The sequence below is a fragment of the Calidris pugnax genome, unplaced genomic scaffold (assembly GCF_001431845.1).
Source record: "Calidris pugnax isolate Ruff unplaced genomic scaffold, ASM143184v1 scaffold44, whole genome shotgun sequence".
In the NCBI taxonomy this organism is placed as follows: domain Eukaryota; kingdom Metazoa; phylum Chordata; class Aves; order Charadriiformes; family Scolopacidae; genus Calidris; species Calidris pugnax.
The window spans coordinates 44,767,105-44,786,308 of record NW_015094506.1 but is presented as its reverse complement, the minus strand read 5'-3'; the positions used below and the strand labels follow the sequence as shown (position 1 = coordinate 44,786,308).

Below are 19,204 nucleotides of genomic sequence, written 5' to 3'. Positions count from 1 at the left end.
GGTAGACTGCAAAAGAATACAGCTTCTGTCCCCTAAAATGAAGCATTAATAGCTCGCTATGTCTGCGTGGGACTTAAAGATTGAATTGGAAAAACTGTAAAAACTGTTCCCAGAGAAGCACAAGAAGTAAGCATGCCACTGTGATACAATGAAATTTAGATCTGTTTGTATATAATAAGAGCTGCAAGTCTCACAGACTCGGGATATTTATACCACCCTTTTGCTGAAGAGAAACTAAAGCTTTTCAAAATGCTGCTGCTGCTTCTTTTTTCCTTTTTGTATAGCTTTGATTCCATGCCCAGCATGGGCTGGAGCCACAGTATCTCAGACGTTTGATTTCCTGACTCTCCTTAAAGGACTCTACACCAAGAATAAAAAAAATTTCTGACTGGGACAGCCCAGAGACAGCCTTGCCTTTTGGGTGCTGCGGTAAATACCTGTAATAACACTTAGAATTCATGCAGGACAATGTCTCACAGGTTCATCTGTAGCCACCTGTTGATAGGTTCACAGATATTTGTAGGACGGACTGGCTACATAGCACCAGATAAATGAAATTAATTGGGTGTCATTTAAAAAAGAATAAATCCTTGACCTAGGTTTTTACCACAAAGTGAAAATATCAGTGTTAAAATGCATTAATAAGCAGGTCAATAGTCATAAGAAGGGCAGTGATGCCTCTGGACTGTATCAGTCAGAGTTCTGCTCTTTAAGCTTATGTCGAAAGGTGTGATGCACCACAAAGCACATGCAGTCCCGTCGGTGAGTGCCACCAAAAGAAGAGCTCTCTGCTGCTGGTACTCAGAACTACAGCCTTGGCAAAGCAGCACTGCTTTGGACTTCTGGAGCACTTTTAAGTACTTATCGACACTTTGCACCCATTCTTAGGTACATAAAACCACCCAGTCTCCAATTCATAAGTGGCTGACACTCTGTGATAAAATCAGGAGGTGGAAACCCTGATGGACAGCAAGTTGAACACAGGTCAGCAGTGCATTCTCGTGGTAAAGGAGGTTAATTGTATACCAGGCTGTACGTAACAATCGTGTTATCAGCCCTCGATGGGAAGTGACTTCCCCTCTCCTCAGCACTCTCACCTCCATCTGGAAACCTGTGACCACTTTGGGACCACCAGTATGAGCGAGACCCTGCCAAACTGGAGAAAGACCAGGCAGGACCTTGAGGATGTCAGGGGGCTGAACAGAAGATGCAGGAGGAGAGGTTGGTGGGGCCGTGTTTGTTCAGGTTGGAGAAGGAAAGGAGAATGGGCGATTTAACTGCTGCACTCCACAGCCTGAAAGGCAGTAACAGGGAAGACCAAGGTATGCTCTTCTCAATGAAACAGACACGAGCAGCAAGATGGGAAATTCCAACCTGATATGAGAAAACAAATGGCACAGCACAGGGACAGGCTGCTCAGAAAGGCTGTGGAAATGTCATCCCGGCAGATAAGCACACCTCAACTGAGTAATCTCATCTAACCTGGACGTTAACCTTGGTTCAAGCAGGAGGCAGACTACTAGAGATCCTTTTCAACCTAAGTTTGGCTACTGTTTCTATGATGCTACAAATACAGATTAACCATATTTACTTACTTTCCATTTGAAAATATTAATTTATAAAAACTGTTTTCTTGACAGACACTCCAACTTTGAATTACCATGATCTTTTTTACTTAATGTTGACATTTACCTCAACAGAAATCAGCATTTCAATTATTAAATGGAGACAACAAATGAGATACAGCATGCTCAACATATGGCACAAAAGCCCAAGGCAATCATCCGTCGTTGCTGACTGTACTGGCAATCACTGCTTATCACTTTCCTAAGGTTATCACAGAAAAACAGTCTAGACTGCTCTTCTCCCATCTGCAGATGGAGAACCTTTCATATAAATGGCCACACTGCTGCTTTTGTAGGCTCTGGAGAGGCTGTGATTGCTTTCCTGCCACGCAATTGTATATGAACCTACCACAACACTAAACTGTTGGCATCACTGTCATATATTATGGGTCCATGTCTAATCACACAATTGGAAATAGCTACATTTTCACCGTGTGACAGCTGTGTACTCAATTTGGTGATTGAAAATGGATGCATGCCTAGGAAAAGCTGTCTGGGAGAGGACTGGAAGAACAATTCACTTGGACTGCATCAGCCTCCCTGAATTCCTCTTCTGAAGCCCCAGCTGAAAAAGGACAACAAGCTATAGGCCAGAATTATTACTTTGACAGATGAGATCCAGCTCTTGGCCAGAGTTTCTCTGCCCCAGCTGAAACGAAGAGCTGTGAATGAGAAGATTGCAACCACTTTAAAAATCAGCTCGGTGTTAAGAACTCCGTTCCACAGGTAAGTGGGAGCATGGAAAGAAGAGAAAAAAGCTTTTTTATGTACACACACCAGCTGACAGTTTGTTCTCCCATGGACATCTCCCTCTTGAAGAGCCAGGCAACGGACAGAATACAAAAGGCATTTTGCATGGTTAGTGCTTGCTAAGAAAGGCCAAATATACAAAACACAGACTGTGCATGGGATGCTTGAAAGGGAAACAGGTTTCTATTATTTGCTGTACTCCGATCTCAGAATCATGCACATGCTGAGTGGTTGCTTTGGAAAGTCAGTTTCTTTGGAAAATCATTTTCTTTTGAGTGTTTCAGGTTGTCCACCCACCACCTTCAAAAAAGGGTGCACAGTGATTAATAACAGCATTTTGTACCGTATCTGCCTACTGAAAAATATGTGCATAGTGAGTGACTTGAAGTTTGTCTCTCAACCAGATTTTTGATTTTCCATTTTTCCTCAAAATACTGCTTCTATGCAGACCGAGGCTTGTCATCACACCTTCAGTATGTGCCACTCGCACGTACTAGCATGATGATACTCATGATCCCATGGAGACATGATCATTTCTTCCCTGCTTTCAAGACAGGAAGTCGTTAAGGACAGTTACCTCTCCACCCCACATTAGAGGACATTATGCAAAGAAGTAAACTGGGGGCTGAACTACAAGCGGTAGTACAACATGTAGGTTTAATTTTAAAATTGTAAGCTGCTATATTCTGCTCATTCTTTATTCTGTCCCTCCAAGTTCTCTCACATGAATAAAAATCCTCATAATAAAAACCACCCCTGTAAGCTCACTTGTGTTGTAATAGCATCTCCCTCATCTTGAAAGCTGTTTGCCTGTCCCCTTTCCCTCTTCATCCCAGTAGTATTTTCTTTCATCATTGGTATTGCCTTTGATAGATAAAACACCAAGTACAATTTTTTCCTTCCCTGACTTCCTGCCGATCTACAGCTATGATCTATTCGCTAGTTCTTGTTATAAAAAGATAATTCAGGAATCACAATTCACCACAAAAGCCACCACAGATAAGTGTTAAAAACATAGCCTTGTTAATGTCCTAGCTTGTGACACAGTCATCTCCTCCCCGCAGCTCAAACAAGACTGTACATAATGAACAACACAAGTCAGATGATGAGACTCATCATTTCAGGTGCTTTTCCTGTCTCCAATCCAAAGAGCATAAACAAGGAAAAGCAGTGGAATCATGGTGCTTGCAGTCATTTCCAGGAGCAATACAAAGGGATGCCCTCTGCCAGTACTAACTCCCTTATCTTGCCAGGATTTCTTGGCAGCAGCAGAGGAGTACTGTGTTCCATGGTTTTCGAGATTTAGGAAATGCTAAATCATGCAGTGCCTGTTCAGTTTCTGCTCCACAGAAAGCAACTCTCTCAATACTGCAAATGTGGAAGTTCAGCCTGATAAAATTAAATGATCAAGGGTGGTTTTGCTCCTGTCAAAGGCACTGCTGGCTCCAAATCTGTTCCTTTTTGTGGGTGCAAATGAGAGATGCACCTCCCTGTTGGCATAATTAAAAAAGGGTTTAGTACAGCAAAGGAACATAGAATTTTCTAGAATTTAACAGATGTGGAGAGAGATTCCTAGTGCCTAGCTTTCTATGACATCAGCTGAGTATCCCACTTAAATAGGCCATGTTTTTAAAAGAAAAAGAGAGGGCACTGTGTGATTTCCTTAGCAAAACTTACAAATGTCCAGCAAACTATAGCAACAATCACTCAGACCCAGGTCACCAAAGTCTGGGCAAAAAAAATTAAGTTACGCTTTGTTGCATTCTTTGCTGAGCAAAGAAGAAATGAACAACTCCGTCACAGTCTGGAAAACCCCACTGGCATCTAACTTCCTTCATTAGTTTCACAGCACATCGTGTGTGTGCTGATCATAAGCCTCCAAAGATATGCAACATCCTCTTTTTTTCCCCTGCCTTTTTTTTTTCTTCTTGAAGACTCTGAGACTCAGATCACCTGAACAGAGGACTGGTACCAGCCTGAGGATGCTCCCTCTCATCCTTTAAATCCCATTCAAAGAGGTACTTTTCCTGTCTGAGACACAAAAACTGGGCCATAACAAATAATCTAAAATTAGAAGATTCAGCTCGCAGGTTGCTGGCTTACAATGCTACTTATTCACTGACATAACACCAAAAGAAACAGAACTGTTAAGATTATTAGCACCAAGGTATTTCTTACTCTTTTGCACTATTTCTCTTATAATATATGCTATTTGGGTAGAGTCCTTACACGTCTCCCTTTATGTACACTCCCAGCACAAGTAATCCTGATCAGAATCCCTGGCTACTCCAATACTAAAGACAATACAAGTAAAACAAGGCTATTATTTCCTGAAAGCTGCATCAAACACATGTTGCTGGTTGGCTAGGCAAAGCCAATCCATATTAGCAGAGCCCAGATGAGGACAGCACTCCCTGCAGACACACACAGTGTCCTAGCAGCCAGATTCAGAAGGGAGGGGTAATTCTGGAAGTTGCTGTGAACACATAAGCACAGATGCCTTGCACACTCAGGGCACCATTATCAGAGGCTTTTGTTTAAAACCATCATCATCACTATCGCTGTCCTCATTACTAAACATGAAGTAAAATTGATGAGAAAATGATATGATGAAAAAAAGATGAGCTGCCTGCTGCTGTGATACAACATAACCTCCGTGCTTGACTTAACACTTTATGCCATAAATACAAGCCAATACAAGAACCAGTAGCTCTGCTACTCTCATAGTCAATGCTATTCCCAGTGAGCAAGACTATTTAATCAGCAAGCAAAAGGCAGTGAAAAACCTGAGGCTCAAATGGAGATCGATAGAGCACAAGACCCAGCTAAGACCTCTAGTGAATCCTGGTCCCATGCATTCTTTAGAGTAGGGTGGATGGCTGGACTCGATGATCCCGAGGGTCTCTTCCAGCCTAGGTAATTCTGTGATTCCAAGCAGTCCTTCATAAAATCTACTAGCTGGATACATGAAAAGATTGAGGTGTTTTATGTATACATCTGGAAGTCAACCTCTGACATGGAAATCCTATGGACCCTAAACTAATTCAAAGAAAGGCCTAATTTTATTGTCATATTTTAAAAAAATAGAGACATTATCTAGAATATCTGACACAGTAGTGGATATATAAGAGATGGAGAATCTTCTCTGTTTTGCAAGCTAAGTAGTCTTCATGTGTGCTGTTTAGTACTAAGCAGAGTGTTCTGGACTGCTTGTGAGCAAGCCCGTTTGGGAGAGTTTGGCAGCCACGTTGTGAAACTTAAACAATGCCCATTTTGATGGAGAACCTGACCATGACTTTGAAGCAGCAGGTCTGTCAGCAAGAGTCATGAAGATGGAGGAGTGAAGAGCACCTGGTTCAGTCTCTCTGAGAATACTGGTCAGAAATCTCTGACTTGAAGGTGGTGGGTACACACAAATCTACAAGATGTATTTGCACAAAATTCCACCCAAATGACGTAAAAAAAATTTGAACCCTCTTTCAGTGCCAGTTTGGAGAACTAGCTCCATGATTCAGTTGCGAGCAAGGGTTTCAAAAGCATAACATTTCATTTTTGCTTTGGTACTACCTTAATATACTTTGCATTCACATTAATTAACATCACTCATATTAGACACACACTTTTGCAGTATGCGCATTATCATTCAATTGAGATAAGAAAGCTCATCCAAAGTCAAAACGGTGATCAGAATGAAGGACAGGATCTATAATTATGTAATGTAGCTCCCACTGCAAAGCCACACAGCACCTTTCCTACCTCTTCACAAATGTACTATTTCTGACAGGTGGATATGATCAGAGCAATTACTTACCTAACATGAACACAACCTCAAACTCAGGTCACTTACTAACATATGGCTACCCCTTAACTGACAACCTTTTCCTTTTTTTTTTAATATCTTTTTTAAAAAAGCAGGGAATGAGAAATACCATATGCAATCAGAGTGGTGGACCACTCCCATTGGGCAAAGTATTAAAGGACGGAAGCTCACCAAGAAAAAAGTCATAGCAATACTGCTGGACCACTCATTTCACATAGTACTGCTTCCAAAAATGTCCTTAATTATTTTGAACTTGTACAAGCAAAGCAACATGACAAAGAAGTCTCCTTGCGCTCCTTTGAGTCTTGGACAACTTGGCTAATGAGGTATTTGATCTGTATTTTGGCTGAAAACAAACAATACCTCCAGCTCTTGCTCCAGCAGAGAATCCTTTTGAAAACACATACAACAGTAAGCATTAAGAAATAAAGTGAATTAAATATAAAACAAGAGCAAGGTAACCTAGGAGGGCATTTTCTGAATCACATCTAGATACAACAAGGAACCCAAACTTGAGAAAGCAATGGCATTAAAACACTTTGGTACTTCATTGTTCTTGGCTGCTTTCGGGACTGGAGAGAATCAAACCATAATTTCCAAAGGCTGCCTAAATAAGTTAATTGGGAGTTTGCAGTTCCACATCAGGACCGCTTCCTTGGCTGTTAATCTCTGTTACAAATCCTCTGCAGAAAGAGCTGTTAAGGTCTTCCAGTCAATCCCTACCTCACAGCTGTTTTCCATCTGATACAGGATCAGGACTCACAGTGCTTTGACCCGTTTTCTCAACCATACAGGAATGAAAGCAGATCCTGAGGGATTTTGAAACAATGAATTTTTGGAGTGACCTTTTGTTCTGGTTTAAAGTGCAGGTCCCTTAAATTCACCTCTCTTTAACTCTCTCCTTCCTCTCCTTGGAGAGAGAGGTGGGAGAGAGCATCTGTCATTGGTCTCAGGGGCCGGTCCAGCCCAAACCACATCATCTTGAGAAATGGATCTCTATTTTTCACATGACTATACCATGACAACAACCAAATTCAACAATCATAATTTCTACAGCAAATTTCTACAGCATTTTTTATGGGCAAAACCCCAAAAGTCTGTGGCAGAAGACAGAATTTCAGTGTTTCTACCTCAAATGTTTTACTACCTTTAAAACTTACATAACATAAAAGCAGAAGTATAATTTTCTCATTAAACTACAGAAATTTCATAAACAATTGTGAATCTGAATTAAGATCCCCCTACTGGCAGAGAATCTCTAGGCTTTTTTTAATGCTGGAGTTTGACAAAGTACTAGCATGAAGAAAGCAGTAGCACTTACATAACATGGAAAAGAATTAAAGTATAAAGGCCCGGACAACCCCGAGTATTGTAAGAACATTATATTCCCTAGGTGTGATGTAGCTACAACTTTCTTTAAACACCATCTTATACAGACTTCAGCCTTTTTTATGTGGCTTTAGCCACAAGATTGTACATAAAATTAGCAGAGGTTAGGTGCAATCTTAAAGGAAGACGAATATAAGGTATTCGATACCATAAAAATGTACTGCGTTCAACTGAGGTTTACAAAATCTCAGGTAAAAAGAACAAAATGTCTCTATAGTAATTTTGTAGTTAGTTACGAGAAGAATCATTCAAAGAATCAAGGATCAAAACTGTGGAATATTTTCTATGCTTTGTTTTCAATTCTACAAAATTCTACACTTTGCCCCCAAATGGAAGAGTAAATTTGGAAATGGATGTTCTATACTGTGTACTAAAGCAAAAGCTCGTATTAAACTCCAAAGAAAACATACTTGCAATTTTACTTATGGGTTAGTTACTTCCAACAAATGGCTTGCTGAGCTTATAATATCTGTAGGATTTTATGTTCCTTTCAATCCTCCTCCTCCTCTCCCTCTGAACTCTGCAATTCTTCTCATCACCCACGCCTGCAAACTGTGTCTAGTATTTGAGTCTTCTCCTCCTCCTCACACGCTTACTCTTTTCAGACATGTATTTGTAAAATATAAAGATCTGAATAAGTTTTCACTTTTAAAATAGACAAAGTTATTTCTAAATGTATTTCTAAAACTATCTTTAATGAGAAGAGGCATGTAGCTTATTTGTTCTCAAAGAGATATTACAAACAGAGTGTTTCAGAAAGTTAAGGATTATGTTTTTACTTTTTCTATTCTCTTAAGATTTTAAAAGATCTGTAATTTCAGTTTTACTGTCTTAAAACTAATTCTACAGAACATTACTGTATATTTTGCTAATAGACTAAATTCCTTCTCTTCAAAGTTTATAATCTAAAGCTGTGATTTGCAAACCTAATCTCATGCATGTTTTCACGGCAGTTAGCCAGAATTTCAAGTATTTCACTGTTTGGCTACTTTATGCAAGAATGGAAACACAGCAAAGAGTAGCACAGATTCTAAGATGGGAAGGAAAAATACAGTTGTACTATTTCAGTTAGACTTTGACATTTCATATATATATGTATTTCCCTCCAAACTTGCACATTTTTGACTGCACATTTAAAATGCATCAAATGAAAATCAGAAGTGTTCTCGAAAATACTTCCATTTGATTAAGAATGCTTGAGGAATTGAAATAAAGGGGAAACAGTCAGTGACTGTCTGATACAACATAATTTATGACAATGTATTTGTGTCAAAAATGTCAGAACCATCCTCACCAGGTTTCCTCACTAAACAAACAACTGGTTTTAGAAGGTTTATGCTTGTAAAATACACATTGTATTGTTCTTACCATACATGCTGTACTCCAGATATCAGCAGGTGTACTGTAACCTGCTCCTATTAAAACCTCTATGGATCTATATTGTCTTGTCTGGATGTCTTCTGTGAAGTGTTTATGCTAAAATAGAAAGAACCACATTAGTGGAAAAAATTAACAATAAAAAATCCTGTTCTAAATATTGAAGGCTAAATAGCTGAAGTTATGTAGCTCTACTTACCACCCAACAGGCATTTCCCAGGTCAGCAATTTTAACTCTAATTTTGTCTGCATTTCTTGGGTCCAACGGATTCACCAGTAAGTCAGCAGCACGAGTTTTTGCTAACACAAGCAAAATGTAGAATAGTTATTTTTTTAAACTTACCATTCATTACCTCTAAGCACTTTTGCCTTGACACTTTCTCTGTTTTTTTAATACATTGAAGACATCAAAATAATCTGCTAAATGTTATGAGAAATTTAAGCAATATAAATAGGATTTCTTACCTTACATTTCAAGTAGAATTTTTTTGCATGCTTTGACTGCCAAATGATTATTATTAGAATATCCAGAGGAGCTTCTAAGCAAAAACAGTGCATATGTTTCCAAGAATAGATTCACACAGAAAATGGTAAAATCCAAACTTCAAAAACTCCACATGAAATACACTTTCTTTGAACTGTTTGGTTGAGAAAATATATTCTGTGCTTCCATTCTTGGCTAAGGTAAATAAAATTTGGCAGGACTTTTTTTTTTTTGTTTAAATCTGTCCTTCCCAATGGGAAGACGACTCACGAAAACCTGGGTAATTTGAGAACTTTGGGGATTGTCACCCATTTCACAGATAATTCAGCATTGAATCAAATTTCTCTGATGGTCCTATTTGCATTGAGTATGATCCAGACTAAAAAGGCAGAACTTCAATCTTATTAATTCTGCAGTCTTTACAGGTTCTTTGGACACTGATGACCCTAATCTATGACAGTGGAGGACTGCTGCTGTTCTTTGTTTTGACATACCACCTGCAAGCTTCTAAACTGCACTGCAAAGAAGGCGGATTGACTTCAACATGGAAAACAGAACCAGGTATCACAAATCACACAGCAGCAGAGCATTCATCTCTGTTTCCTTGTTCCAAAGACTGAATTGGAAATACTGGTGGTAAGAAAAGAACGAGGTACTAGATCCAAAAGGTACCTGGGACTTCAATGAGGATGTAATGACCCATTACACTGGTACCAGAATTGGAAGAGGAAAATAGAGCAGACATGGGACAAGGAGAAAAAATACTGGATGTATAATGGTGAGTTAGGAGTGACTGAAATTAGATGAGGATCTTCAACTGCTGGTATAGCAAGCCTGAATGGGCCATCAGGGCACTGTAATACTGGCCAACTAGAAAAGAAAGTAGCAGAATCCACCAGGGGAGAGAAGGAAAGAAAAGACAGGACTAAATGGCAAAGATAGAAGGAGCAGTGACCTCAGCAAAACAGTCCTCTAAAAAAGCTAGAACAGAGTCCAGGACTCAAGTTTAACTCAAGTCCAGGACTCAAGTTTTTATGCCCCTCTAGGGCATAATAGCAAAATAGACTGAGAGAATAAGGTTGCAATCCAGCACTGAAAACCAGCAACTAGTAAGCTTAATAAGAATGTCTTCCCTTACAAGTACGCTGTGTAGTACAGTATAATTTTTTTTAAAACACAATCACACGCATTATTCCAGAAATAACAGGACCTTTCTCTATTCAGTAGTGCTGGGGGAAAAAAAAAAAAAAAGTAATGCTAAAAATTTTTTTCCCACGTCTTGTTGAAGGTGAAGGACTGCAGTAAATAAAGCAGAGTGAAGGAGGAAAAAAAGAAAAAAGCCTAATCAGTAAGATAGCTGAATATGACATTAGAAAACAGCTTTCTCCAACCTCCTTCTAACAGAGACCTGACAAGGTAACAGGCAAGTGCCTACACTTTTGTGTTTTCTCAGGAACTCATGTGTCCTGTATTTTCTGAGAGATGAATATAAGACCTTAGATTTTGAATGTGAAAAACGTGAATCATTCACAGCTGAAAGTGAAGTCAAAATGAACATACTTCTTAGCAAGTGCTCTCAAAAAAGCATCGAAAGGAGCTCAACCTGAGCACAAAATTAGTGAGCATTTCTGATTTTCAGTTTTGTGTGTCCTAATTCTGTAAAACTGAGAAATATCACCTCCTTTTTTCACAGTCTCAGCATGACAGTATATTTAGTAAACATTCAAACACCGGAATGAGAAGAGTCATGAGGAAATTAATAGATCTATCTTAAGGGCATTTGGTCACACAGCGAAAACTTGAAAAAGACAAAGACTTAATAGCTGCTCATCCATTGAATACAAATGGGTCTGTGCACTGAATGAGGCAATTATCCTGAAAAAGTAAGATGAGCCATGTTACTTAATAATGTATAGCAATGCCTAGACAGAAAGGAACAATTAAAGTTTACCTCTATATAAGAAAAGGGCACTAAAGTTATAGTGAAAGAGTAGCACCACTTAAATATATTGAATAACCTGCAACTCTTGTATCTTTCTTCTTTCTAAATACCTTAATCTGTTTTATTACTGTTTAACCCAACATTATTATTGAAGCCATTACTAGTAAGTCCAGCTTTTCCTCTTTCTGAGGAAGCAGTGAGCTATGGCTGAACTTACCACCTTTCTTTCTTCTTTGCATAAAAGGTCTGTAGGTTGCTCCTGATGAGATAACATCATGGAGGAATAAAGTAGGTTTGTTTCTCTGGCTATGGAGATAAGCTGCTCCCGTGATGACAAAACCAGCTTTATTCTCTGGAGGCATGAGGATTTTACACATCACCCCAGGAAAACAGCAGTAGAGGCTCTCTGCCTACATACTGCCAGCAGCACAAAGGAAGATGCTACCAGGCATCTAGGAACCTCCTGTACATTGTTTAAAGGAGTAGAGAGCATAGGGAGATGGACTGGAAGACTTACTAGCCTGGATCTTGACACTTTCCAGAAATAAAGTTCTATGCAGTTGTATTTTACTTCACACAGATTACCTTACCTTTCAGACTCTGTAATAAATTGTATGAATTGCTCTTCTAAGGTCTTAAAGCAAGAAATACACTCAACCATATTTTTCAATACATCTCTATTTAAATTTAGTGACTTCATCTGGGACAATGTTGATGCCAGCTTGGTGATCTTCTCCTAAGCCATCTCATTTTCTTCTATCCACTTACAGATTAAGTCTCAGTATTTTCTTTATTAAAGTTGAAACCCATATATTTATCATTTATGCACTGGCACTATAAATAAACCTACATGTAATAGCCTGGAGCTATTTAATTCAATGGCAGAAATCCAGCTCTTTGCAATGACACCAAGATTTCACCTTCCATGTCTTCAATAAACAGGATTTACAGGCAAAAATTTTGCATCTGAGCATTCTGGCGGCCAGAATTTAAACATCCTAAACCATGCTGAATACAGAAAAGCCATAATGAGTTGAGGGTTGGCAACATGTCTTACAGGGACAAAGAATTCATCTTGTTGAGTTTTAATAAAAGGTTAAGAGAAGAACTGTTTGGAACAAAAAAGAACCATTAATGAATGAAAATACGGTGTATTACAGAATTTTTTAATATGACTGAGAAAAGATATAATAAGAGTAATAGCTAGAAGCTGCAGCCAGACAAATCCAAACTTGCTACAATTCTTCTGAAACAATTTTGAGTACTGACCAGTGGAACACACTTCAACCACACTAGATTTTTTTTTTTATCATTTCAGTTGTCCAACTCAAGAGCAGTATCTTTTTGGAAAATAAGTTATAAGCCAAACATATTACTGGCTCGTTATAAAAGGAAATCAGGTTACATGATCTCATGATTGCCTTCTGCTCTTTAACTATAGGAATAATGCTTACTTGTAGCTATAAACTTCCTTTTCTCTTTCCTGTGGAGACTGACCTGTCAATGCAAATATTTCATCTACAAGAACTTTTCTAATACCTTTAAAAACAGGTTCTACAGCAGAAATTATTAAAAAAATAATCAAAGTTCTGTTTTTCTCTTAAAATTTAAGATGGTAGATTTGTTTGAATTCAAAAAGAATGCTTTTGTATTGTGTTTCAAGATGGATCTAACTCCCAGGTTGGAATGCAAGAAAAATAATCCACTTTACTTAAAAAGCTATTGCCTTTCATGAGACACAAAAATGTTTTCTTAGCCTTACCTCTGCCTTTCCATTCCACTTATTTGTCTCTTTTTTAAATATAATACACACCCATGTTACTAGACAAAAGTCTTCCATTAACTCAAATCAAAAGCACTTTTTCCCTGCCTTCTATTTCTAAAATCCATCCAGTATTAATACATTTGCTTTTCCTTGAACCCTGGTCCTAGGAGGTCAAAACTCCCAAGAATGTTGTTTACAAATAAAATGTAAAATCTGTATGCAAATGTCACTGAACACAGATAAAACATACGCATAGGGCTTAACCCCACCGCTCATTCTTCATAAGACGTCACCTACAGCTCCAAGAGACTTCAAGCATGGTATAAACCACTAAGAGGAATACTTACTTTTTGGCAAATCCCCAGTGCTTGAAGCTGAAACTGTTCTGCTCCTGTCGTGAGATGGGCTGCTCTCCTCTCTTTCGGTTACAGTTGATCCTTCAGAAACAGCAGAACCACAAGCTACAGACTCTAGAGCCCCAGAGAACACTGAAGCTGAAAATTCAGAGAACTGTGACTCGGGAATTTTATGACGTCCATTTGGCAATTCACCATTAAACTGTTCATAGGAGCTGCTATACGAGTAATCACTTTTTGCATTTGGCTCATCAAGATTGTACTCCTCTGGATTTGGACATTCTTCCTCATCCTCATCTTCATCTTCAATTTGTTGTTCCAATAGGAATGGGCCGTTCACAATATGGCCATTTGTTTTGGGGGATTCTATCCACTTAGGGTCTGTAGCGTCAGTGTTGACAAGTTCCTGCTCAACGTCATCATCTTTTTCGGTGTTTTCTTTCTCTGTGTCTTCTTTTTCATCCTGATCTTCTGCCTCACCTGAAAATTTTCAATGAGCAACACATTAGATCATATATCAATATACCATCTGAAATTAAGAATTCATAATTTTTAACTCTTCAGCAACTACTTGACTTCTGACATATCACACAAGGAAACACTGAATAGCATTGAAATATGCAAAGACCTTAAAAATCTAAATTAAAGGCAAAAGAAAGAACCAGAGCAAGGCTGTTGGAAAAAATGAAGTGGTTCAAGAGGGAACAATTCAGAAGGAAAGAATGTTATGAAGGGAAGATAGATGATGTCTGGAAAGCAAGCTTTAAAATCTGCAATTCAATCTGTGTCACTCAGGGAGTCATCATAGAAATAGGAAAATTCACAGTAAGAGCAGAACAAAACTAAACCAAATCAAAAGACAGACAGTCTCAGCAGTTACATTTTTATCAGAAAGAATTGACAAGAAAACCAGGGAAGCCAGAACAGAGTTGGACCATAAGAATTATGCTCTAAACCACCAGGACTAAACAAGAATTTTAACAAAATATGTTAAAAATTTTATTGAAGAAGCTGCTATTATTATTACCTGAATAAACCATAACAAAGATTGTAAGAAGAACAGGGGAAAGTAAGGATGACTATAACTACATTAAAAGTTACAGAGTACAAGTTCATCTTATTTTTCCGCTATCTCACCAAGATACTTGGTGCCATGCCACTTAATACGATATGACAACTCTTCTGTTCAATTTTCTGTTTGTGTTTTTTGTTAGATTTGATAGCTAGATTGCTATGTTTTTATTCACTTCCATAAGTAAGTTTGACTTCTCTTTTCCTTTTTAGACTTTGTAGTTACAATTTTACCTACAGAAGAAAATGAAATTTAATGATCTTGGTAAGTTTGGAGATTTTGTTCACGGCATCAGATGCAATGCTGCAATTATTTTCCCCACTGAAACAGTAAATTCAAGGTCAATAAAAGCAGGAATACTAACCATCATCATTTCCAGGCTCTTCATCTACTACCTCTTCTATATCAGCTGTTTTTAGTTTCACCTCTGGGTGGTACTCATCTTCTTGTTCATTTGATGGTACAGCTGAGGTTACATTTTCTTCTATTTTTTTCCTTTCAGCTTCTCGCTCTAGTTCTTCTATTTCCTGCAGGCGTTTTTCTAACAGCTCAGCTTGTCTCTTCTGTTTTTTCTTCAGTTTTTTCTTTTTGTTTTTTGATATTTTTCCAACCTAAAATATTAATACAAACAAAAGAAAACAAAACAAAAACCTTTACCAATTATTCTCAAGGCATCTCACACAAATTCGCTAGCAATTCTATTACTTTTTATTTGAAAATACCGGATGGCAATTAATATAATAAATCTGTTGCTTTTCCCATTTTACTTCAAATCAAGAACAATATAGCGTTACATGAAGAAAAAAAAAAAGCTATCAAAATCTTACACTGATCTACATCTTTTTACATGGTTGTTTATTAGATACATGAGTAAAATACATTTAAGATGCCATGTAAAATTCCCACGATCCTATGAACTCAACTAGCACAATGATCTTAAACTTCAATCCAGATCAACAGATTATACTGCATGTGGAAGATATTCTGCTATCATACCTAGTTATTTACATATAAATTTTACACATGATTTCTCTCTCTGTACAATGCAGGTAATGATTAGCAAATGTATGCTGAGGTAAATGATACAAAAAAGCCAGAGATTGAAGATGGTAAAGAATTTTAAATAAATCCCGTGTTGATCAGCTATCTCCCTGTGAAAGAAAAGCTTTTTTTTTATTCGCTTCTGGCCCGAAACATATGAATCACAAACAACAGATGGCCATTATGAAAAGTTTCATGTTTTATATAACATAAGGATTGAAAAACTCAGGTACGATAATAAGGAAAAGAAAAACTAACACATCTGAGCTAGGACTGAAACAGTTTCTTATATTTAACTGAATTCTGATTATTTTTTACTATTTGATAAATTAAATCTATGGAGTTTTCATTCACTGCTTAGATATCACAGTAAGAGATCCTCATATAATTCAAAAATAAAGTACAAGGAGCAAAGGTTTATTTGCAAATCCTGTTAACTTCAAAAGAAGCTACAGGACAGTCAATACTAGACAGTTAATTTGACAATCCTATTAATTTTCATCCACGTTGTACGTTCTGTACACACAGATGTAGAAAGCAGGTTTGACCTTAGATATTTCTGAACAGCTGTATTATCAGTGGTTATTTGCTCTATGTACACGGCAAAAAGATTTTCCAAACCTCATGAAAAACCTCTCCTTTAAGGCTTTGATGATTAAGACCCTGAAGTCCTTAAGCTATCTGCAACGCATGCTATTTTGTGCATGCACCCATTTTTGTCAGGATTTGAATAGAATGGATTATTCCTCAAGAGATAAAAATGGCAATGCTTAACTTTCTTTGACATACCTATAGAATTTTAAGTCTATGAGAATTTCCATCAGAAAAATACCATGCTTAAAACTGGTAAGGCCAAAGACATTAAAAGTAAAGCATTCTTTGAAAGATAAAAGCTTTATTCAAGGAAAGCTTTTAAAAAGGGTAGAGAGTACCAACAGTCTAACAGCTATTAATACCTACAGAAACACAGAAAATAAGGTAGGTAATTTGAATTATATAACAATACTTACAGGCTTTTGTTGTGGAGCTGTACTCACTAAAAAGAAAAAAAAGATTTTAAAGGTATATTTTTATAAAAACAACTCTATAAACGCAGAAAGCAATATAAACTATGTAAAATATTTAACTAAGTATAAGCAGTGACTTTTTTAATCAGATTTTTTACTCTTTTCAAGTACCTGCTGCCTGAAATCATTTGATGTCTCCATTAGAGCATCTGGAATTGGAAGAAACTAGCATCAATTTCTGTTCAGTCTGTTGTGGTTGGTGGAGAGTTAGTGAAAGTCAGAAAGGAAAGCCTGAATCAGTAAAGGCCGGGCAGAAAACATTAAATGACTGCAGAGTCGTCACAGATGGAAAGTATGTAGTCAGCTGACTGAGCAGGTATTGACATATTTTACATAGTTCAGGGAATATCAATGAAGTAGACTACGTGTTGCACTCAACAGAAAAGGCAAATATTCCTATTTTCTTTTTCTGAAACAAGACAGTCTGATTGCTGGGACTGGAGGCATGAGTAAGTTCCTACGGCAAAAAGCACACCACTGCAGAAAAAACATCTCCAGCATGGACCTCTTCCTAAGCACCTCTCCAGAAGGATACCATAATGACTAGGTCTGATGAGATTGTCATACTGTGAAAATGCACAGAACAGCAATACAAGCCACACAAACCCCCTAAATAACCCAAACCAATAAAAATAACGAAATATGGGAGACAAAGGCAAAGTGGAAGTGAGAAACTGAACGGGGGAGGAGAACCTCTCACAAACTTCTTCAGACGCACAGGCATATGGCAAGTAACAAATGCAAAATAAAAAAAAATGGAGACAGTTGAGACTTCAGAGTTCTTTAATAGGTTCAGCTCCTGCTGCTAAGTTCAGGGGGAAAACTGCTTTGATGCCACTAAGAGGTCAAGGTTTTCAGAAAGGTTGACTTAAAGTTCTTAACCTTGGGTACCATCACTGCTCCAAAAAGGGAAATTATGCAGAACCTATTCTTGAAATGCTGTAAAAGAAAGCACATCTTCAGCTCCTCTGTGGAAAGCCATAGACTGAATTACAATTTGCTAAGAACAAAGTGTATTCCTTAAAATAATATTTATTTTAATATCAGGAAGCAACATAAAGTCTGCATGAACAAAATCAAGTTACTTCCCACACAAGTAACATATAGCCTTCAGTCTGTGATTACACATTATGTAAATTTCAATACAACGTATTCAAAATCTATCAGATTTTGCATCTTAACATATATAATAATGTGAAATATTGAAGGATTTTGACCACAGTATTTTTTCCTGATATAGCAGGTATTTTATTATAGCTCAGAGATTATAATCTGTAATGTATTTTCTGACAGTATTACAAAGGTATTTAAATGTTATTGTTTCTCCACTGCCTGTAGGTGATGTGCTGGACTGGCAAATAAATAGCAACCATGGTACTAAAGATCACTAGAAAAGCCACACTGCGTCCTGATTGCTGTCAATTTCTTTACCTTGGTTTCTCCTAGCTACACATAATGTACAATTCCCACCTAACTCTTGTCAAGTTTAACATATAACATTTCACATACAGTGTTAGGGAGAAGGACTTATCACAAATTCAGTTAGGTACAATAAATTTCATTTTCAAGGCTGAAAAACTATGGATTCTAAGACTTTTCACAGTATTCTGAGAATAAGTTATAACCAATGACAAGGCAGGTAATTTCACAAGGGCACCGATGAACTCGTAATGGAAGCAGACACATAATTTAGGAAACATTATTAATTATTGTCAATATTAGAGATGCAAGGCTCCAGCCATTAAAGTTTGTGGGGCTGGGAGGAGAGTAAGTTTAAACCAATAAATCTTTTCCTCTATCTGGCAACTCCGAAAACTTGAACGTGCAAAACTAAGAAGAAAGCATTTCCCTGAAGAGCTAACTAGACATGCATTTCTACACTATTATTTTAAAAGCTAATTTTCATTAAATATTATTAGCATTAACATACTTATAGCACTTTACTACATATCATTTAAATATACTAGCATACCTGCTGAACCAGAGGGAGGAGGAGCACCAGCTTTCTGCCACTCAGTAGCTTCAGCAGCCATTCTACGCACGTAGGCATCATCCACACACATCAAAATGTTTTCTGGCTTTATATCCGTATGAATGATCTTGCACTTGCTGTGTAGGTAATCTAGACCTTGAAGTACCTAATTACAAAAGGATTTTTTTTAAAAATTATTTTAATTTATCAGACCAAGCTAAATGTCTTTATTCAACCCATTGCCTGCAGTCCACATGCAGCCTGACAAGATAATTTATTTAGCTCATAAACCCAGTTATTTGAGACTTTCATGAGCAATACCCTGGCTGGATGAATTGTCTTGATGACATCAACCTGCTCTCAGACTTCCATTTCCCAAGTGCTGTTTAGTTGATCTGCATATGTATAAAAAAAGAGGAATTTGGCTACTCAGTCAGAAAGGCTGATCCTCATTGTTTTAAAAGATAGTTATTTAAAAAAAAACACTGCAAGTACTGCATACTGTAACTGAAGCCTGGTTTGGGAATAACCATCTTACAATCAA

At 37.6% G+C, this 19,204-nt stretch overlaps 1 protein-coding gene across 3 annotated transcripts in view; it reads right to left on the bottom strand.

Annotated features, from left to right (window-relative positions):
• The window catches only part of SRPK2 (SRSF protein kinase 2), a 98,344-nt gene that overhangs the window by 11,161 nt on the left and 67,979 nt on the right, over positions 1-19,204 (bottom strand). For all 3 annotated transcript variants that reach the window (XM_014963572.1, XM_014963571.1, XM_014963570.1), the window contains exons 7-12: positions 18,661-18,826; positions 16,632-16,657; positions 14,945-15,191; positions 13,500-13,988; positions 9,161-9,261; positions 8,953-9,060 (exon numbers count right to left, since the gene is read on the bottom strand). In XM_014963572.1, the coding sequence (XP_014819058.1) occupies positions 8,953-9,060; positions 9,161-9,261; positions 13,500-13,988; positions 14,945-15,191; positions 16,632-16,657; positions 18,661-18,826 (1,137 nt within the window). The remainder of the gene's footprint in view (positions 1-8,952; positions 9,061-9,160; positions 9,262-13,499; positions 13,989-14,944; positions 15,192-16,631; positions 16,658-18,660; positions 18,827-19,204) is intronic.